The sequence below is a fragment of the Macrobrachium nipponense genome, chromosome 8 (genome assembly GCF_015104395.2).
Source record: "Macrobrachium nipponense isolate FS-2020 chromosome 8, ASM1510439v2, whole genome shotgun sequence".
In the NCBI taxonomy this organism is placed as follows: domain Eukaryota; kingdom Metazoa; phylum Arthropoda; class Malacostraca; order Decapoda; family Palaemonidae; genus Macrobrachium; species Macrobrachium nipponense.
Window position 1 is genome coordinate 75,929,905 of NC_087203.1, and position 23,756 is coordinate 75,953,660.

General features: G+C 35.1%; 1 protein-coding gene across 1 annotated transcript in view; it reads left to right on the forward strand.

The window, feature by feature from the left end:
• LOC135222859 (caspase-1-like) overlaps positions 1–21,868 on the forward strand; it is a 22,302-nt gene extending 434 nt beyond the window's left edge. The window contains exons 2-9 of the mRNA XM_064261196.1: positions 1,925–1,964; positions 12,738–12,799; positions 15,837–15,911; positions 16,558–16,678; positions 17,179–17,308; positions 17,505–17,698; positions 17,961–18,108; positions 21,345–21,868. Of these exons, the coding sequence (XP_064117266.1) occupies positions 12,759–12,799; positions 15,837–15,911; positions 16,558–16,678; positions 17,179–17,308; positions 17,505–17,698; positions 17,961–18,108; positions 21,345–21,583 (948 nt within the window). The 5' untranslated portion in view covers positions 1,925–1,964; positions 12,738–12,758 and the 3' untranslated portion in view covers positions 21,584–21,868. The remainder of the gene's footprint in view (positions 1–1,924; positions 1,965–12,737; positions 12,800–15,836; positions 15,912–16,557; positions 16,679–17,178; positions 17,309–17,504; positions 17,699–17,960; positions 18,109–21,344) is intronic.
• The last annotated feature ends 1,888 nt before the right edge of the window (positions 21,869–23,756 follow it).

The window sequence follows — 23,756 nt, forward strand, 5'->3', positions numbered from 1 at the left end:
ATTTGTAGAAAGGAGAGATGCCTCCAGACATATACCGTGACCATCGAAAGTGCTCCCTGGAGACAGTTTTAAGAGGCTTATCCATGAATTTAAACGCACGTCGGCCAGTTTGAAATATTGGCAAGAGCACATAAAAAAAATAAAAGCCTTGTTGACAGAAAATCTTATTCGGTTTCTTGTTATTGCATTAAAAAACTATCAATTTTGCTTATCGGAAAAGATGATGTTTGATATCTGTAATGGGAGAAAAGGTTTTATCTCTCGTTACAAATTTGGCACATATGCGGAGATGAAACACTCGTGGGAGGACCCAAACAGCCCCGCCAGAGAGGTCTGGTCGTTTTGGAAATACTATACCCCTTCGAGGATCAAAGTATCACATTCGCCCATTTCTATAGTGTGGTCGACAAATTATACTAATAAAAGATATCCTCTTGCGGCCACCTACTTTGCATGTACCATACGGCGTTTATGACTAGCACCTCTGAGTAGGACGCGTACAACCAGCCAAAGTGCTACCGACTCTCTCTCTCTCTCTCTCTCTTCCAGTCAACGCCTTTTTGATTCACTACTAATTTATGGAAAATAGGTGCCGATCACTTTTGATGAGCCAGTAACTACAAGTACCTTGCTTGGTGTGGTGGTTCGTAAGGTTTAATCTCCAAAAATAAAGATACCGTAGAAATAGTAATCAATTTTCAGTAACAGCACTTTTTGCTTCGACAAATGGTACAATATTACTATGCACGAATTAAGTACACTGCAAATAAACTCCTAACTGTAAGAACAATGTTCAAGTGGTGGTTAAATTGGGAACTTCCTCGGAGAAATCTCACATATCAATGCGATTTATGATCCTCGAACTGATACGAAATGAAAAGAAGTGCACTGCGGATAAACCAGTAAGTACTTAATAGTCGTTTGGATGACGGTTTAGATGGTTTAATCTCCACAGAACTGCCTGGGCGGGCACACCAAAGTGCGCAGAATTCAACTTGGTATAACTGCGCCGACTATAGTGTGCGCGCACAGAAAAAAAAACTAAAATAAAATGTTCGCTCTTCAAAGCCCTCAGATATGTCAGCGGTCGCTAGGTTGCTATGGCAACGCCTTATTGACAAGAATTCGATTGATTTCCTAACTTATCTCTGGTCAGGTGCAAAACTGCAACTTAGTCCGGGGTAAATTCACAAGTTAAAGCAGGGCAGGATTGAGTATGTAAGAGGATAAGGAGTCTGCCGGCGGATTTTAGAGCATGAGGCTATTATGACGTCACGCCATATCGAAAAACCCTTCGCATGACTTAACGAAGGTATTGATCATCATTAACCCAAAAATAAACGTTTCGCTCTACTTCCTGAGAAGACATTATAACCTTTATCGATTCGGATCTCACGGTCGCGATTTGCTTGTTCGGCAGTCAAACAAGGATGGCTATTTTCGAGATGTTACGTTAATGAGATAGATTATCTATGAAAAGCAAACCATAAGAAAGACTATTAATTAATGAATAAAGAGTAAAGAATCAAGAATTTTATAATTAACATTCGTAACACAGATGACGAAGATGGAGGCTTGGACGGGTTAATTACCCAGACCGGAAACAAGTAAAAATGCGCAATCGAGGTTTCTGTCTGCAGTACAATGCTTTATGAAACTCTCAGCCAGGGAAGTTGGACGGCAAAATTAAGGATAGGCAGTGGGAATGGAGGTAAAGTAAAAGGCTCAAAAATCGATACCCCTACGAGAAAAAAAAAAAAAAAAAAAGGTGTGAAAACTACCTTGATTAGCAATTCTCTTGAAATGTAACCGAAAATTGGGGTGTAGAATCAGTTTTAGATAAGATTAAGTATCAGTTTGCGATAAGGGAAATTCATTTTTTATTTCCAAATACAGTAACTATCTACAAAATCTTCATATACAGAGACTGCGGTGGCGCTGCGTCAGTCACGTTCTGCATAAAGGTAGGACACTTTGAGAAACAGTTATTCAAGTAATAAAGTGTATCATTTCCAGGTGTTCTTCGGGAGATACATAGATAGATAGATATATAAATCTATTGAGACATATACCAACAGTCAACTTTAGGAGCAGTTAAATTTTGTAAATTTAATTACTGTAATGAGTGTAAAAACCTAACCTATATTAACCTAACCTAGACTATCATCGTAAGGTTGACCTTAGTGTACCTGGGGTTCAGCAAATGACCACATGAAAAAGTTCATTACACTAACATATAGACCTGACATTAGGTCAAGTGAACAGAGGTTTATTGATTTACACAGCGACACAGTAAATAGCCTTTCTTCTTTCGTGGTTTCTTTTCTAATATGCATGTTCTATTCTTCATAGAAAGCAATGAATTGACAGATTTTCGAAAATCATCAACTACCAACAACAACACTGGAAGTTTTAAAAATTTGCAACACTTAAAATGTGTTATTAATTACTGATTATTCAAATGACTGAGGAAGATGACTATCAAGAGTTGCTGAAAACTGCAATATTCTAAATCGCGTTTGACCAGTCAAGCAAAAAATGCAACTAGAAGACACAATACTTACTGGCAAATAATCATGAAGGTCTGTATTTAGCTAATCGAGGATAACATGGCTGAAAACATTTGCAAATTTTTAAAGTCAGTTGTCCAATACAGTCACCTTTATTTATCTTCCAGTACTACTGGCAACGAGAAAGGAAACTGATCAGTCTCATATTTTATATTCCAAATCTAAGAAATCAAACATTCAGATTTCCACAGAGTAATCAAATAATCCTGATCGTAGCGAGCATGATGGTTCATTTTTGTTACATGTAAAAGGAAATAAATAATATTTGGTCCAGCACCTACATTTGGCAGATGGAAATACAACTCGCTGTAAGTAACAAATACTGATGTCAAAAGTGGGGTTGTTACGTTCGCTTGGGTATTGGGCGCCTGCAGCATATTTTCCAAGAGGAGGCAAAGTCTATTATCGAGAGAAAAAAAAAAATCCCCTTCGGTTAAGCATATATGAAAATACATTAATTCCGAGGTAGAGCGAATTAGATATTAAAGGACATTGTAGCTCGATATATATATATATATATATATATATATATATATATATATATATATATATATATATATACCCAGATATATATTATACGCAATGGAACTGCGATGCCAATATCTTAAATGAAGCAAGGTGCGATAAAGAAAAAATACAATGTTACTTTCATAATTTTTCCAATAGTTCCATATAGTGTTCAGCTGAATGAAGTATTTCTGGAAAGAACAACGCTGCTGTATACAGTATAAAATATTATACAATACATAATGATACCTTTAATTTACTTAAACTGAAAGAATATATTGTAAAATGGAAGGAAAACAAAAGTGACGTAGTTAAATGTTAAAAACTTGATCTTGATACACACACACACACACACACACATATATATAATATATATATATATATATATATATATATATATATATATATATATATTATATATATTGCTACTTTCAAAATGCATGTTTTCCCCTCTTTGAAATGTCTTGTAGATTGTGTAACATTTTTTCAGATTCCTATAGCTTAGAATAGGAAGTTTTAAAATGTGTGTTCAGATTTCGCATTAACGTCATGTAAGAAAATATATAGAACGTAAAGAGAGATCCTTGTCTTTTCAAAGCTGCAAATGTTTAACTTTTATGTCAGCACTTTGAAATTAGAGTCTGCGAGATCCGTTTGCGTCCCTGCTCTGTCAGCGCGTTTGATAATGAGCTCGACTCTTTTTACGTGGTCATCAAAAACATGTCAATCTTAATTATCGTTTACCCTCCGTTTCAATCGGGTACGTATCTGTTGAGCAATCTTGTCTTGTACGTGTATGTATTTGTCAAGTCCACGTGGGTATTGCATTTTTTTTATGTAGATTGCGTCAGATTTCAGAACTTTCGAGAAGCTTTTGTGCCTAGAACGTTTTTGAGACATCTGCTCTGTCATTTCCATAAAGGAAGAGATTTTCATTCGATCTTAAGACCTCGAGGCAGTTAGATCTTCCTCTCTCTCTCTCGCTCTCTCTCTCTCTCTCACTCGACATCGAGATTAAATTAACGTAACGTAAATTTGGTCACTCATATTGTGAGAATTGTATATTTGATATTTCTTAGAATTTATTTAGTTTATTTAATTTCTTTTGTGGAATCTGAACAAACATTTCGTACGGCGCCTTGTTTTTTGTGAAAGTGTAATTTACAAGAGAAGAAAAGAAGTTGGTATACCAAAAAGGTAAAGTGTGTTATATTTTCATTAGTTGCAACTAATAATTGTTAGGAACAGTGAATAACTATAATGGATAGGGAGTGTGTTTAACTAATAATTGATAGGAACTGTTGTCTGTTAAGAAGGTTTGGTAAAAACTGTTGGTTACAGTGTTATGAAAAAGATTTACACTTTTACACATTGCTGATATTTTTTTGTGTTTGTGTCTGTTCCATTGTTTGTGCACTTATTCATTTTCTTATTGAAGTGTGTCTTTTTGTTTTATATTTTCATTTGCATTCACCATTTAATTGACTTAGTTTATTTTCATTGCTTTTTATCATTGCACATTTAATTAAATTTAACACTTGTGAATTTATTTGCATTTACTTAGAATTCTTTTCAAGTTTTATTGTTGTTTAGCACTTGTAAATTAATTTCAAATTTTCAATTATTGCCTAACACTTTTGAATTTTGATTGAATTAATTTTCTTGAATTTTGTGATAAATTAATTTTGATTAAAATTTTACTTAATTTGATCAAGAATTAATTAAACTTTACTTTGTTTTCAAGTAACAGTAATTTTCCCTGATATTGTGAATTTCACTTATAAATTTGAATTTAATAATAAATTTTTGTATTTAAAATTTATATAAGTGTTTTCTTTATCTTACACCAGTATAAATATATAATTATAATTATATTCATGTTAGGTAGAAACATAGAGTGGTAATTGATTTGCTTTCCTTCAATTTAATTGAAGTGACCTAGAACCAGGGAAGTACTTAGACTTCTGAAATCAGGGAAATACTTAGAGTTTTGAAAGTTGTTGATGGAGTGATGCCCTTTGATTAATTTAATTACTTACAAGATTACCTCACACCTGTTTTGATGAACTTAGTCTGATTTTCTGCAATACTGGTAAGTGTTAAGGGATCACTGTTGCCTTTAGTGTATTCAGTCGTTTAAATGTGTTATGAGGGTTCAGGTGTTTGGCTTTTGGTGAGGTAATATTATGCATGGTAACCAGATACTTGGCACTTCGTAACATTATTTAATGGTGCCCAGAGACCCGGGAAAGCAGATTTCATTATCACTCTAGAATATACTGGTGGTGTTAGGAATATATTTTGTTAGGAGAGTGACCATATAGTTTTGTTTTGCATTTATTGTATTGAATTGTAAATTGATAACTTAGAGGAAAATGGCTCAGTTCAATGTTCAGGAATTTTTAGCAGCTCCTTCCGTCCAAGTTCTGTCTGAAACCACTCTGTCTAGAGCACAGTGGAGCGCTTTAGCAGAGGCATGTGGTGGTTATGTGTCTACTAGTATGGTAAAGGCACAAATAAGATGTATTGCTATGGAATCATTGATAAACTCTGGTAGAATAACTGATGAAGATGAGTTAGAATTGGCTCAAGAGTTGTTGAATGTAGCACGTGCTGATTCTCATAAATAAGCAAGCAGAAAAGAAAGAGAAAAGTGATGCAGAGTTAGAGCTTAGACGCATTGAAGCAGAAGAGAATTTGATTAAGCTAAAAATGCTTGCTGAAAGAGAGAGAAGCAAGCTGAAAGAGAGAGAATGCAGCTGAAAGAGAAAGAATAGACAGGGAAAAACAAGAAAGAAGAGAAAGAGAAGAAGAAAAAAGCAGCAGAAGAGGAAAGAGAAAGAATAAAAGAGGAAAGAGAAATCGCAAGACATGAAAGGGAAATGGAATTAATAACGAGCTAGATCCCACATTACCTGTAACACCGTCTAACCCTAACCAAGGTAATCAAGACCCTGTATTTGATGTAGTGAGAGTACAGAAGTTAATCCCTAAGTTTACTGAAGAAGCTCCAGATGAGTTTTTTGATCACTTTGAGAAAGTGGCTTCAGGTATGGGATGGCCAGAGGATAAATGGTCAGTTTTGCTACAAAGTGTCTTGATTGGTAAAGGGAGAAGTGCTTATCTAGCCTTAACAGCTGATCAGTGTAAAGACTACAAAGTACTTAAACACAGTGTGCTACAAGTTTACCAGATGACCCAGAGTACTACAATGAGAGATCAGAATTTTAAGAAAAGATGAGAAGGGAACCTTCTTAGATTATGCTTACAAAGTGAGAAGGTGTTTCAAAACGTTGGGTAGAAGCTGCTAAAGTTAAAACTTTTGATGAGTTAGAAGAGTTACTTGTTCTTGAACAGTATCTTAAGGGAATTCCTGAACATATAAGAGCCTATTTAAGAGAGAGAGAAGTGAAGAAACTTGACAAAGCCGCTACACTTAGTGAAGATTACAATATAATCAGTAGCAAACGTAATTACAATGTCAAGTACCAGAGTCAACAACGCCCAGGTTTTAAGTCTTATCCAAATAACAGGAACAAATTTAATGGGAAACCTTCAAGTGATACTACTAAGAGTACACAAGGAAATACAGCTCAGCAAATTAATGTGAAATCCTCATCCAGTTTTTCAAGACAGTTACAGAAACCTAATGTTGTCTGTTTCAAGTGTGGAAGAGTAGGACACTACAGTCAAGAGTGTTACCGGAATCAACAGCAGTCAAAACCAGTTAGTCAAGTTGTGAAACAAACTACGAAGAGCAGTGTGGGAAAGAATCAGACTCCAGAGAAGAATGAAACTAAACAAGCTGAATGTTTAGCAACCAGTGGAAATGTTACCTCAAGCAGTGAGTGGCTAAGCAGTGTGGAGGCTTTTAAGCCATATATCTATGAGGGTATGCTGTCAACTCAAGAAGGAAGTATGCAGGTACCAGTCAAGATATTACGCGATACAGGGAGTAACCATAGTGTGGTAGTACGTGGTTCTCACCCTCAGTTTGGAGAAGAGTCTCACAGGAGATTCAGTTATTTTGAAGGGTATAGGAGGAGAGGAAGTAACTCCTATATGCCGCTTACACCTGTCATGTGAATTGGTGACAGGGAATGTTGATTTTGCTGTAAAGGACTCACTGGCTGTGGAAGGTATACATGTTTCTGTTGGGGAATGAAGTTGGTGGTGTGCCATTATTCCTTGTCCTGTAGTGACAGACAAAACCATGAGGATTAGTCCTACAGAAGAGTTGGAGAAGAATAACCCCACCTGTTTCCTAGTTGTGTAACTACCAGAAGTATGAAGAGGACTACGACTGTAAGTGAAGAAACTGAGGATTTACACACCCAAGAAGGATCAAGTGAAGGATCTTTGTGCTTAGAAGAATTATTCCAGGGAAGTGAAGTTTCCCATAGCGCTGACAAGAAGAGATTTCCCAAGAAGATGAAGAAGACGACGACGAAGAAGAAGAACCTGATGTTCCTGAAGAGACTCCGAGTAGTCAAAGTGTTGCTGAAGACAGTAGTGAAACTACAGTAGCTGAGTTAGCAGATATTGAGAATTCAACCTTTGAAGTTGGTCAAGTGACAAGAGAGAAGCTGATGGACTTGCAGAAGAAGGATGCATCGTTAACTGATTTGTTCTTCAGAGTTGTTGATCGAGAAGAGATGCAACAAACTCCTACCTGTTACTATCTGAAGGAAGGTTTACTGATGAGAAGTATAGACCTACAGATATACCAGGAGATGCTGTATGGGGCGAATATCATCAAATTTTGATTCCATATTCATTGAGAAAGCAAGTGGTTGCAGTAGCTCATGAGTCTGGACATATGGGAATCAGGAAGACTGTGGAGAAGATCATGAAATATTTTTTCTGGCCTGGACTTCACAGAGATGTTAGCAGGTTTTGTCGTGAGTGTCATACCTGCCAGATAGCTGGAAAACGAATGAAACCATCAAGAAAGCCCCCTACAACCTATAGAAGTTAGAGGAGAACCCTTTAGCAAAGTGATTATAGATATGGTTGGACCGCTGCCGAAGACAAAGAAAGGAAATGAGTATTTGTTGACATTAATGTGTCCTGTGACAAGGTATCCAGAAGCAATCCCTGTTACAAACTATCTGCCAAGATAGTTGCTGAAAAACTTGTGGAGTTTTTCTCAAAGTTTGGAATACCAGAAATAGTACAAAGTGACAGAGGAACAAACTTTACTTCAAAGTTATTCCAGGATGTGATGAATTTGTTAGGAGTGAAACAACAGTTATCCACTGCCTATCATCCAGAAACTCAAGGTGCCTTGGAAAGGTTCCACCAGACATTGAAAAGTATGCTGACAAAGTATTGTTCTGAGTCAGGAAGAGAATGGGATGTTGGTTTACCATTAATGTTGTTTGAAGTTAGGAATGCTTATCAAGAAAGTATGGGATGTTCACCTAATGAGATGATTTTTGGAAGAGAAGTTAGAGGACCGTTGAAGATTCTTGCAGAAAATTGGGAAGAAAATCAAGAGGAAAGCCAAGCAGAGTATGTGAAGAACTTAAGGAAGAGGTTGAAAGAGGATTAGAAAATTCTCTTTAGAAAACTTGAAAATGAGTCAGAGAAAATGAAAAGGAGATTTGATGCTAAGACTAAGCTAAGAAGTTTTTAGTGTTGGTCAACAAGTGTTAGTGTTCTTACTGTCAAGAGATTTCCCCTCACTAATAAATTTCAAGGTCCTTACAGATTAATTCAGAAGTTAAGTGATAGAACTTATGTGACTGATACACCAGAAAGAAGAAAAAGACAAAGGAAGATACATGTGAACCTCTTTGAACAAAACCTTATTTCACCAGAAACTAAAACTGAAACTGTGTCAGTAACCCAGACAACTTTATCTACAGAAGACGATGATGGCTATGAATTGGGAGCTGCAAGCAAGATGAATAATTCTTCAATTTTGGAAAATTTGGAGGATAAACTGAAACATCTGAGTGTTGAACAAGGTGAAGACTTAAGTGACGTAATTAGAAGTTTTCCAGAAATTTTTTCAGATGTGCCTAGACGTACTGATCTGACCAAGCATGAAATCAAGATTCAAGAAGATGGAAAACCTTTCAAGCAAAGAGCCTATCGCTTATCACCGTATCATCGAGATGTTTTGAAGAAAGAAGTTGAGTATTTGCTGCAACATGGATTAGCAGAACCCAGTTCAAGTCACTTCAGTTCTCCATGTGTGTTAGTGAAGAAACCAGATGGTTCATTTAGGATGTGGTACTGATTATAGGAAGCTGAATTCTATCAGTGTGGCTGATAATTATCCTTTGCCTCTTATAGATCAGTTACTTGATAATATTGGGCAAGCCAAGTTTGTTTCCAAGATAGACTTGTTGAAAGGATATTATCAAATTCCCTTAGATGAGAATGCGAAGCTGCTGTCAGCTTTTATTACTCCTTTTGGACTATATCAGTATACTGTTCTGCCGTTTGGTCTGATGAATGCACCCGCAACATTTCAACGAGTGATGGATCAACTGCTAGGATCAATAGAAGGAGTAGGTGTATACCTAGATGACATCGTGATTTACTCTACAACGTGGGAAGAACATCTGAAGATTCTGAAGAAAGTTTTCAAGAAACTACAAGAAGCAGGATTAACAGTCAACCTAGAGAAGAGTGAGTTTGGAAAGGCAACTGTACAGTATCTTGGGTTTGAAGTTGGGAAAGGCCTTCTTGCTCCAGTAAATGCTAATGTAGAAGGTATCCGTAAGGCTACCCCACCTACTACCAGGAAACGCTACAGAGATTTTTAGGCATGGCTGGTTTCTATCGTCGTTTTGCCCAAATTTCTCAGCCGTAGTAGCTCCCTTGACAGACTTGACTAGTCCCAAAGCTAAGTTTATTTGGACTCCAGAGTGTCAAGAATCCTTTGAGAAGGTAAAAGCCATTATAACTTCAAGACCAGTACTTCAAGCTCCAGACTTCGACAAGAAATTTGTGATACAAGTTGATGCGTCAGACTGTGGTGTTGGAGCTATTCTACTTCAAGAAGATAAAAATAATATCTACCATCCTGTATGCTTCATGTCTACAAAATTGAAAAAACATCAGAAAGTATATCACAACAATCTGAGAAGGAAACTTTAGCCTTAATCACCGCATTGAAAAAATTTGAAGTGTATGTGAATAGACCTAGGAATGAAGAAATTGTAGTGTTTTCTGATCACAATCCACTGTCATTTATCCAGAAAATGAAAAACCATAATCAAAGACTGACCAGGTGGTCTTTGTGCCTGCAACAGTATAACTTAAGAGTGCAGCACATTAGTGGCAAAAACAATGTAGTTGCTGATTATTTATCTCGTTGCGAATCGTTGGATTCAACACCGTGATAAAAAATCTTCTGGGGGGAGGTATATTATATATTGCTACTTTCAAAATGCATGTTTTCCCCTCTTTGAAATGTCTTGTAGATTGTGTAACATTTTTTCAGATTCCTAGATAGCTTAGAATAGGATGTTTTAAAATGTGTGTTCAGATTTCGCATTAACGTCATGTAAGAAAATATATATAACGTAAAGAGAGAGATCCTTGTCTTTTCAAAGCTGCAAATGTTTAACTTTTATGTCAGCACTTTGAAATTAGAGTCTGCGAGATCCGTTTGCGTCCCTGCTCTGTCAGCGCGTTTGATAATGAGCTCGACTCTTTTTACGTGGTCATCAAAAACATGTCAATCTTAATTATCGTTTACCCTCCGTTTCAATCGGGTACGTATCTGTTGAGCAATCTTGTCTTGTACGTGTATGTATTTGTCAAGTCCCACGTGGGTATTGCATTTTTTTTATGTAAGATTGCGTCAGATTTCAGAACTTTCGAGAAGCTTTTGTGCCTAGAACGTTTTGAGACATCTGCTCTGTCATTTCCATAAAGGAAGAGATTTTCATTCGATCTTAAGACCTCGAGGCAGTTAGATCTACCTCTCTCTCTCTCGCTCTCTCTCTCTCTCTCACTCGACATCGAGATTAAATTAACGTAACGTAAATTTGGTCACTCATATTGTGAGAATTGTATATTTGATATTTCTTAGAATTTATTTAGTTTATTTAATTTCTTTTGTGGAATCTGAACAAACATTTCGTAACGGCGCCTTGTTTTTTGTGAAAGTGTAATTTACAAGAGAAGAAAAGAAGTTGGTATACCAAAAAAGGTAAAGTGTGTTATATTTTTATTAGTTGCAACTAATAATTGTTAGGAACAGTGAATAACTAATAATGGATAGGGAGTGTGTTTAACTAATAATTGATAGGAACTGTTGTCTGTTAAGAAGGTTTGGTAAAAACTGTTGGTTACAGTGTTATGAAAAAGATTTACACTTTTACACATTGCTGATATTTTTTGTGTTTGTGTCTGTTCCATTGTTTGTGCACTTATTCATTTTCTTATTGAAGTGTGTCTTTTTGTTTTATATTTTCATTTGCATTCACCATTTAATTGACTTAGTTATTTTCATTGCTTTATCATTGCACATTTAATTAAATTTAACACTTGTGAATTTATTTGCATTTACTTAGAATTCTTTTCAAGTTTTATTGTTGTTTAGCACTTGTAAATTAATTTCAAATTTTCAATTATTGCCTAACACTTTTGAATTTTGATTGAATTAATTTTCTTGAATTTTTTTGTGCTAAATTAATTTTGATTTATTTTACTTAATTTGATTCAAGAATTAATTAAACTTTACTTTGTTTTCAAGTAACAGTAATTTTCCCTGATATTGTGAATTTCACTTATAAATTTTGAATTTAATAATAAATTTTTGTATTTAAAATTTATATAAGTGTTTTCTTTATCTTACACCAGTATAAATATATATAATTATAATTATATTCATGTTAGGTAGAAACATAGAGTGGTAATTGATTTGCTTTCCTTCAATTTAATTGAAGTGACCTAGAACCAGGGAAGTACTTAGACTTCTGAAATCAGGGAAATACTTAGAGTTTTGAAAGTTGTTGATGGAGTGATGCCCTTTGATTAATTTAATTACTTACAAGATTACCTCACACCTGTTTTGATGAACTTAGTCTGATTTTCTGCAATACTGGTAAGTGTTAAGGGATCACTGTTGCCTTTAGTGTATTCAGTCGTTTAAATGTGTTATGAGGGTTCAGGTGTTTGGCTTTTGGTGAGGTAATATTTGATGCATGGTAACCAGATACTTGGCACTTCGTAACAATATATATATATATATATATATATATATATATATATATATTATATATATATATATATGGGGGGGGGAGGGCAGGTGCCCGCTCGCGCCCCTATGTGCGGGCGCCCATGGCTCTGGTGTTACATCGCCGTAAATAACACTTGCTTCTTCAGTTTTACCATAAACACAAAGAATAACAGGTTAATTACTTTGAAAAAAAGTGGCGTCAAAACTTCCTCAGCACTCCTACAGGTAGTAAAATAGATGAATATGATTTATAATGACAAAATATCTAAAATTTTACCAGGAAAATCGGATGCATGCATCTTTCGTAATTGATAAGACAAAATTAGCGGAATTTGACACATTCAAAATTTTAGGCAAAGGCAATTTCTTTCAATAATGAAGTTTTTTTTATGTATTCACAACATTAAAAGAACGGAGTATCTAGGAATATTAACCCATTTCTACTTTTCCACTAGGCCTACTGATCCAAACTGAAAATGGACTCTGGGAATGCTTCTGCTTCTGCTCCTGAATCGAGGTAATGTCTGTCTGTCTGTTTGTCTGATTAATCAAATGATTTTTATGATATTTTTCAAAGATAAAAAATTATCTAAAGATCACTACATAACATGAAAATCGAAAAAATAAGATTTTTTTAAGCCATGAAATGTCCCGGGTAAAACCTGATTATAATAAAGTCTAGATTTTTCATGGGCTTGTATACTGTTACTGTCAGTAACGTTTATTTACAAGTAAAAGAAAGCTTCCCGATGTTTGTGAGAGACAGAGTAAAATGATACCCAGTACAGAATTTCCGGTTAACTGTACGAACTAACTGCATAAAGAAAACATAAATGACAGTATCTGCTTGTGTACTAATTATGATAATTGAAAAAGAAACCCACAAAATCACTGTGTAACGTGTTTACTTCTAAGTATTTACATTTAATTTTACTCCACACTGAGTACTTTCAGGCCCTATCTGTGGCCCATTTTCAAGAGATGTTTGGGTTGTCAGCCTGGGTCAAGGCCCAGCAGTCTTCTGGAACTTCTTCTCGTTGAGCTGTCATTTATGTGATGGCTGTTCTGGTTTCATTGAGAGGGACAAGTTTACAAACAGAAATATGGAGTAGCTATGGGGTCCTCATTATCACCTATACTCGCTAACATCTATATGGAATATTTCGAAACCAATCTAGTTCCTAATGTTAATGTCCCTAACTTAAAACTACAAGGATGGTGGAGATATGTGGATGATATTTTTGCTATTTTGCTGGGTGATGAAAATGAAATAGAAACTTTTCTAGATGAACTCAATAAGTTTTATAACAACATCCAGTTCACTTTAGAGAAAAGTAACAATAATAAACTGCCCTTTTTAGACATATTCATAGAAAGGAAAGAAACAGGATATGAACTTTGCACATATAGAAAGCCCACACATACAAACTCATATATTAATTTCTTCTCTTTTCACAGTCATGATATAAAAATAGGTGTTCTAACAGGTTTATTTTTTAGGGGAATGAGAACGTGTGACCCTTGCAAGATAGAGCAAGAAATAAATTACATCGATAAAAGCTTTGATGCATTAGCATACCCGGAATGGTTCAGAAAAAGGGCACTTAAAGCTAGGAAGATTTTTTACAGAGCAAATGCACAGAGTACGTGGAATAAAGAAAACAAGAAAATAGTTGCCCTCCCTTTTATGCCTAAAATGAAACAAATCACTTCAAAAATGAAAGAAAGTAAATATAAATTTGTGTATACCTTTGATAATACAGTAAAAAACAAAGTATGTAAAAATAAATTGGAAGGAGAAGACTAATACGGATGATGTAGCGGGGGTATACATAATCAATGGCAACAATTGTGAGGACAAATATGTGGGGGAATCAGGTAGAAGAATAAGGATTAGAATCCAAGAACACAAAAGGGCAGTACAGCTTAACTCTCGGGAGTGCTATAGCTAGGCATTGTTGGGAACATGACCATAGGATGGATTTCAAAAACAGTAGGCTTATATAGAATAGCAATAAAATTAGTCACGGGAGGGTAGTAGAAGGAGCACTCATCAGAGATATTAAAGTAATAGGAAACAAAGGTTTTACCTCAGAAGATCCCATAAGATTGACCCTGCTGACCTGGAGATTAGTTTTTTTGCCCAACAGACTTTTGGTGAACACTCCCTTACCACAAGTGTTAATCTCATTGACCATCAGCTCAGGATATCAGAGCGACAAGAAGGGATTAGCAACTCTCAAGGAAACCAGAACAGCCATCACATAAATGACAGCTCAACGAGAAGTTCCAGAAGACTGCTGGGCCTTGACCCAGGCTGACGACCCAAACATCTGTTGAAAATGGGCCACAGATAGGGCCTGAAAGTACTCAGTGTGGAGTAAAATTAAATGTAAATACTTAGAAGTACACACGTTACACATTGATTTTGTGGGTTTCTTTTTCAATCATCAGAAGAAAAGTGAAAGTTTTTGTTTGGTTAATTATGATAATTATACTGAAAAAGGCTCAAAGTATCTTGATTACCTTTTGTAATTCCATTTGTTTTTATTCATGAAAAGTTGGATATACGATATGGTTGCCTCACGTCTTATGTGAATCGAGCCCCTACACCAATTATCCATAAGGAACTGAAAACCACGGCGTGCTGGAAGCGAACTTCCGTTTTCTATGCTTAATCAACATCTCATTTGTAACCGTCTGCGTAGCTAGTCATTCTCTCGTTTTTGTGAAGTAATACATTCGCAGACGTAAGTATTTATAGGTCTCTAAGGGTACGAATTCCATATTAATATATTTATGTATTTGTTTTCGTAGATGCATACGTAGTATAATCTTCCGTTTTGAAAGAAACTTTTTTTTTTTTTTTTTTTTTTTTTTGTCGCTACATCCCGACTTACTCTATTGATATCAGAATTCACAAGAAAAATGATAGAGGAAAAAAATGTAATCCTTCAATCCAGCTTTTATCTTCGTTCCTCTTATCTACAATTCTTATCAGGAGGTTGTGTTCGAAAGATAGTGAAGAGACCATAAAGTGGGGTCTCTTCACTATCTTTCGAACACAACCTCCTACTTTCCTTTATTCGCTTATTTTTTATTCCTTGTTTTATTTCAACATCATCCGAAATAGCTACTCACATATCCATAAACGAATCTATAACGTCTATTCTTTCACTATCTATATTAATATTATCTGTCCAATCTTCTTGGTTTATTTTAACCTCAACACTTGCTCAAATTCTGTCAACTTTTTCATTTTTCTATCACTTACGAATCTTCCATTATTTTCGGCAGCTTGCTTCAATATTCCCAGTCAGGTACACGCGCGCACACACACATATAATATAGCTGAAGAAAGCAATACAGTTTGTGCATCTGAGTGCCCGCGGGTAGGTGAGAGTAGGCAAGAGTTAACCATTCCCATAATCTATCTCGATTCAAGGTAAAAATATAAAATAAAATAAACTGCTTTTTCTTCGCTTACACCTCAAACTCTAAACCCGTATCTTGAACGCAACCGTCGAAAAAAACTAAAAAATACTTAAATCCAGCCAAAGAGGAGGGAGCCATTCATTGAGCGACAGCCCAGACTCGACCAAGATTGGAACGACTAATGATTCAGCAGAGTAAGTATGCAACAACTCTTTTAAAAATGGAGAATCAGTGACTTCTTCTAAATGATGTAGTATCAGTGTGTACTTCATGTCTTTTATTTGTTTTTTTTATTATAATTTTTTTTTTAAATCAAAGCACAACTATTTCTAGTTCTAGCAATTTTTTAAAAATCTATTAAACTGTCATGTCCATGCCTCAAAAGTTATATGCTTTTATAATAACTACACTGCATCTGTCTACTATCTACCTGCAAATGTAGTGTATAAATGTGTTTGTTCTGTATAAAAATTTATGCTTAATGCATGTGAGTGTATATACACACGTATATATAAACATACACAGAAGAACGTGCGCATATACTATATATATATATATATATATATATATATATTATATATATATATATATATATATTTTATATATATATATATATATATACATACATATATATACAAATATACGTATATATACGTCAGGAAACGCACACGTGCATATAATATATATATATAATATATATATATATATATATATATATATATATATATATATATATATATATATATATATATATACATACATACATACATATATATACAAAATATACGTATAAAATTTGTATATATGTATATGTGTGTGAACTAAGAACTGAAATTCCAGTTCCAGTCGGACTACTGCCGAAATGCCAGTGGAAAGCTCCAGTGTCTATTACAATATGAGTCACAAAAGAAGAGGTCTTGCAATCGTCATATCCTACAGCAAATTCCACGCCTCCCTCAAGGTATGACTTCATGGAGACGATGCAAAGGTTTCCCGATTCATTTAGTTGATTTTATCCCAATGTGAAATTGAACATTTTGCTACATTTACAACATATATATAGTCATTATATATATATATATATATATATATATATATATATATATATATATATATATATATATATATGATATATTTATATAATTATGTATCCATATATGTCTACATGCATACATATATACACTATATATATATATATATATATATATATATATATATATATATATATATATATATATATATATATATATATATATATATATATATATATATAATGTATATTAATTATGTATCCATAAATATATCTACATGCATACATACACACTATATATATATATATGTGTGTGTGTGTGTGTGTGTGTCTATGTGTGCTTGCGTGCGCATGGGTACATTTATATCTAGAAATATTATATAATGTGCAGTACTGTTTTTACCATCTCTTATTATCATTATTATTATTAGTTGACTCCACGTCCATGCGCTTCACATGACGCCGATCTCTGTAGAGCTTCTCTTGAACAACTGGGCTATGAGGTCAGAACTCATTTGGAGAATCCAAAGAAAGATGAGCTGCTAAACATCTTGAAGGAAGGCAAGTCCCTTGGCTTGTACATACTCGACTTGAGGAAAGAGAGGGGAATTTGCAGCTCTGGTTGGAAATGGGCACTAGGCCTTTGTTTCTGAAAAAAACAGACAAATACTACAGCTGACGATACCAGGCAATTATTGTTGATTTCAAATTTCATATGTTTATTCGTTGACGAATTTCTTCCTTCCCTAATTAACAGCGAGCCAATACGACCACAGCGACTGTGACAGTCTGATAGCCGTCTTTATGAGCCATGGAAAGCGCGACAAAATATCCAACAAGGAATATGTGTATGCCTGGGACGGAGAGGTTCTCACGTCGCAGCTCTGGGAGAATTTCACGGCAGAAAACTGCCCTACATTAGCTGGGAAACCAAAGATGTTCTTCATTCAGGTAACTGAGAGAGAGAGAGAGAATGTTTGGGGTATCTGAGAAATAGATCCAGTTCGCTCAGTGTCTAGTTTGATCTAGACACTGTCGCTTGTGAGGCACTGAGAAGCGGAAGGATGGTGGCAAGAGAGAGAATCGGTACCCGGCCTGGATCTTGCATGAAGGTAAAAAGAGTAATCACCCATTAATCTGATGTCTTCAATTCAAATTTTTTCTCAAACCTTCACTTGACAACTGACAACGTTTTTTTTTTTTTCTTATTCAGGCCTGCAGAGGGAAGGAAGGTGATGTAGGAGTTCTGCTGACGAAAACAAAGACCACCAGTGTCACTGATCATGTGACCATTCAGTCTAAAAAAGAATACTTGATTCCTTTGTGTACCGATATGCTCATCATGTGGGCCACGTACCCAGGTCAGTTGGCAAAATCACCTAATTCCTAAGTGACTCTTAAGCTCACAGTTTAGTCTTAAGTGACTCTTAACTCACGCTTTATTCCCAACTAGCTGACTGGGTATTCCTAACCAGCTGACCAACCCGGCGCTGCTCGGGATAACTGAATTACAGCCAATAACACACTCTCTCTCTCTCTCTCTCTCTCTCTCTCTCTCTCCTCCCTGACACCCCCTCTTCTACTCTCTCTCTCTCTCAGTTCCTCTCCCTCTCACTCTCAGCCCTTACTCAAAACCCACTCCCTTTGATGCCATTGATAGGTATGATAAATTTGTAAAGTTTATTTAGTTACTAAGTCTATGAGCAGAACCAGGCCCATTTCAGAGAAGCCCTTCTATCCCCACCCCCTTTGATGTTTTATCCCCACAAAGCTAATTTCTAGATAGTTAGTCATATAATTATATACCAAGTCTGGTTGGTATATATATGCTCAATGTGTTTCAGTTATATATGCTGGCTCATACATACACACACACACAACACATACATACATAATCTATTTTTATATATAAACCGACTCTCAATTCCCACTTTATTCCAAAACTCCCACTGTATTCCTTAATGACTTTTAACTCACACTTTATTCCTAGATGGCTTTTAATTCATACTTTATTCCTAAATGACTCTTAACTCACACTTAATTCCTAAGTGACTTAACTCACACTTTATTTCTAAATGACTCTTAAATCACACTTTATTCCTAAATGACTCTTAACTCTCACTTTATTCTAAATGACTCTTAACTCGCACTTTATTCCTAAATGACTCTTAACTCACACTTTATTTCTAAATGACTCTTAACTCACACTCTATTCCCAATTGACTCTTAACTCACACTTTACTCCTAAATTATTCTTAACTCACCTGGTAGTCGGGGAGCTTAGGGACTTGATCGTGCAGATTCATCTAAAAGCATCAAATTTGGCCCGGACGTAGGTTATACTATTTTGAATTCTAGAGTGTGCCAAGAAAATTGCCCACACTAACCCCCTTTTTTTGAAGAAAAAAAAACCCTAGCGGAAGGTATTTTTTCTTTATTTTTCGTTTTTTCTCCAAAACGGAGGGTTGCATGTAAATATGTACACGAATAAAAAAAAAAATGGAAATTAAATTCTGCACAAATTCTTCTTATTTAGTTATTCTTGAAAATATTATAGTTTCTGCGTAAATCGCCCCGCAAATGGCGGCACATTTTGCCGTAAATGAAAAAAATCGATTTCACGATTACTTTTCCTTTAATAACTCAAGAATAATGCATTTCTATATGAATTACAATAGAGATGAAATTGTAGGGCAAATATTTCTTTCACAAGATATGAATTATTTTGTTCTACACATTAAGGTTTCTGCATAAATATTACGAGAAAAAAATCGTTAATAGCTATTTAAAAAATCATTGCATGATTAAACTTTTTTTTTTTTTTTATTTCAGGTGTTTTGGCAAGGAGACTTGTGGATGGCAATAGCTGCTATGGAAAGGCTAGAGGCATGCTCATAGTTAGTGAAGTACAGCACGGTGGACTGAGCATGATGCTAAATAATGGACTACTATATGGTAGCATATAGATACTGCATTGGTGGATGTTTGTGACAGTGAACAAGAACTTGGTGATACACAGCAGACTAGAGCATGATGTTAACTAGTTGATTAATGTAGGCGGTAGATAGTGGACTGCATGAACGCTTGGGCACAGTGTACTGATGGTTAACAGTGGGCACTTGGTGGATGCACACTGTAGATTCACTGTAATTACATATGTCAGTTCAAAATATAAGACGATAGATGATATCAACTGGGACCTCTGTTGCATTTGTCAGTTGGATAAAAATGAACGGTTGCCCTTTTGTTCCATCAATGTGCGATACATTTCTCGAAGAGCTGATAATTTAAGTGATTGTGAATCTTCAACAAATGCCACAATTTGAGCACAGGCAATTGGATTGAAATGAGGTGGAGTAGGGCTTGTAGATGTTCGACGATGTGCAGCCCGAGCCGCGTCTCTTAAATGTAAATAGCATTTAACATGGTAGTCAGTGTCGCCTGCATGGGCATAAGCAGCTTGCGCAGTCAGCCGTCCAAATAATATAAAAGTTTTACTCGACTCTGCCCAACTTTTGAGATTGTAATCGACATTGTCAGTAGCTACTTTATGCAGATTGTCCTGATTTTCTCCCTCACAGATAACACACAACCTTACATCATGACCTGAAGGGTCAGATTATCCAGCTGACTTTTTTTTTTTTTTTTTTTTTTTTTTTTTAGAACTCTGTGCACCTGTTTCTCGATTTTGGTGCAACCTCTTAACACGAGAGCTGCAACAGTAACTCCTATAAAAATTGTGGTTTTTGCATTATTTGAAATAAGAGTTGCTGTAATACCTGACAAACAAATTCTTTAAAGTCATTCAAATCTTTCCCAAGTGTTATAAGTCCTTCTTTTCTTGGTTTCGTCAACCGTTCATTTTTATCCAACTGACAAATGCAACAGAGGTCCCAGTTGATATCATCCATCGTCTTATATTTTGAACTGACATATGTAATTACAGTGAATCTACAGTGTGCATCCACCAAGTGCCCACTGTTAACCATCAGTACACTGTGCCCAAGCGTTCATGCACCAGTCCACTATCTACCACATACATTAATCAACTAGTTATCATCATGCTCTAGTCTGCTGTTTATCACCATGTTCTTGTTCACTGTTACAAACATCCACCAATACAGTATCATCTATATGCTGCAATATAGTAGGCTATTATTTAGCATCATGCTCAGTCCACCGTGCTGTACTTCACTAACTATGAGCAGCATCTAGCCTTTCCATAGCAGCTATTGCCATCCACAAGTCTCCTTGCCAAAACCTGAAAGCAAAAAAAAAAAAAAAAAAATCATTAAGAAGAATTGGTGCAGAATTTAATTCCCATTTTTTTTTTATTCGTGTACATTTTTACATGCAACGCTCCATTTTGGAGAAAAAACGAAATATAGAAAAAATACCTTCCGTAAGTGGGTTTTCCCCAAAAAAAGGGGGTAAATGTGGGCAATTTTCTTGGCACACTATAATTTGAAATAGGATATCCACTGGAAAGTTTGCATTCCTAGTTTCTGCCACAGAAAAGTTTAAAGATAGGTCAGTTACAATAAGAAAGTTATGATTACAGACATACTGGAACATGCCATGATTTTCATTTATGCAGGCACGTACTCTTTCCGCTCCACAAGAAATTCCGGAAGAGAGGCAAGCGTATTCATTTACTTCCTGACCAAAATTCTCGACAAGGACGGCGGCGAAGAAGATTTGGCATCCATGCTGCTCAGTGTTACTCGCTTAGTTGGCATCCAGTACGAGTCTTATTCTCCGGATGAGGATAAAAATAACAAAAAACAGATGCCATACACGATGTCGACTCTGATGAAGAAAATCAAGTTCTTTTAAAAGGTTCTGCTTCCTCTCCATTTACAGTCACTTTCATGCGGTATTGACCAACTTCTTGTCTCGCTCACCAGACCAGAAAGATTAAGTTATGTACAGCTTTTTAAAAATGTAACAGTTTTCATTATTAGAGTTTATATGATGCAAAATGGATGACAATACTTAAAGTCACGAAATACAATTAAAAATCAATAATATATAATGCCATAAATATTACATCAAGGAACTTAAAAATGTCAATTTGTTTTTAATATCCAATATAAAAGGAAATATATATTAAGAAAAGGAGGATTTTTTTTCATGTAATATTAAGAGGAGCAGGTTAAAACAGCTTCGTAAAACTGACAGAGATGGACAGTGGATGTTTAGCATTAAAAATTTGGTTATAAAAACAAGCTATACAAAATGTTATTAAAAGAATATTATGTGTATTTCCCGGAATATGTTAAGATCCAATTAAGAGAAGTCTTACGGCAAATCATTCTTAAATGTCACGAGGCAACCTAAAATATGGATAAAGCATTAGATCATTTCACTTGCAGTAAATATGACTTATTTCAACTTTCATTATTTATACAAAAAAGCACACACATTGTAAAACAAAAATCAAATCTTGCAATAGGCCTAAAATGTGCATAATGCTGCAAGAGACTTCACAGTAATTAACCTCGTACTAACAACCCCCGAAATTTATCAGTAATAAACGGTATATATCTCTTACATTTTCTACATTACGTAATCAAAAATATACATATGCCCAATAAATGAAAATACCTATAAAAATAAATCATAATGTGATTAATAATGTAAGCCAAGAATTTTTTTTTTTATTCCAGCCTGCTCTTTCTATAATATCTTCCTGAGAGCTTCCTATTAAGATCAGGAAGAATCAGAGTCGCAATAGGAAACCAATAAATCAATGATTGTCTCGTCTACTAAGTTGAATTTAATTTCCAATAGGAGGTCATGGCAAAATTGAATCTTCGGAGAAATATATCCTCTCTTTTCGTCGGAAAAAAAATAAAATCCATACTGTAGCCTATTTTATGGAAATCATTTTTAGAAAGGTTGAAAAGTCAAATGGAAGGACGATAATTTGTACAGAGGTACAGTAAAAGAAATGACAGACAGCAGCTAGGGGCCGCTGGGGAGCTGCAAAGACCCCTTAAGTAATGCCCACAATACACCACGTGAGATGAACTGACAGCAGTAACCCGCTACGGGGTGGCCCAGAGAAAAACCAAAAAGTAGTCACTGCCAAATTCATCCTCTTTCACTGGAAAGGAAATCTTGCCTTTGTTTATGCCTTTAAAACCCCTACTTCTTACAAGAGGTCTTTGCTGCCTTAACCAAGCACTTTTCATTTATACTTGATACTCAATCTCTCATACTCATTCGAAAGTTTTGGCTTCGTTTGTGGTGACAAAATACTCTTCAGACTCCAATTATAATAAAAAAAAATATTCACTTAATGAAGTCGAGCATACTCTCAACAAATTCAAAGATTCACTTAAATTCAAGAATTCTCTTTGCAAATTCAAGCATTCTCTCAACAAATTCAAAAAATCACTTAAAAATTTCACACTCACTCAACAAATTCAAGCATTCTCTCAACAAATTCAAATCATCACTTAACATATTCCAGCATTCAACAAATTCGAAAATTCACTTAAATTCAATCATTCTCTCAACAAATTTAAATATTCACTTAAAAATTCTAGCATCTTTAAGTCAAACAATCTCAACTAATTGAAATATTCACTTAAAGTCAAGCATTTACTTAACAAATTTAAATATCCACAAAGTCAAAATTCACTTAACAAAATCATATATTCACTTAACAAATTCAAGCATTCTCTCAACAAAATCAAATATTCACTTAACAAATTCGAGCACTCTCAATAAATTCAACTATTCACTTAACAAATACAAGCATTCAACAAATTCAAATATTCACTTCAATTCACCAAAAATATAAAAGTAAATATTCATGATTTAGAAGACGTATAATTTAGCTTCGTGCGCTAAAAAGCCTAATGTTACCAGGGATTAGCTGCTATCTTTATAATATCATGGAATTCCGCTTGTAATGGCATGCGAATTACGCAGCGCTTATTTTTATAGTATGATCCTTTTTTATTTCCCGATAGAGACAAATGTAAAGGATGGATTACCT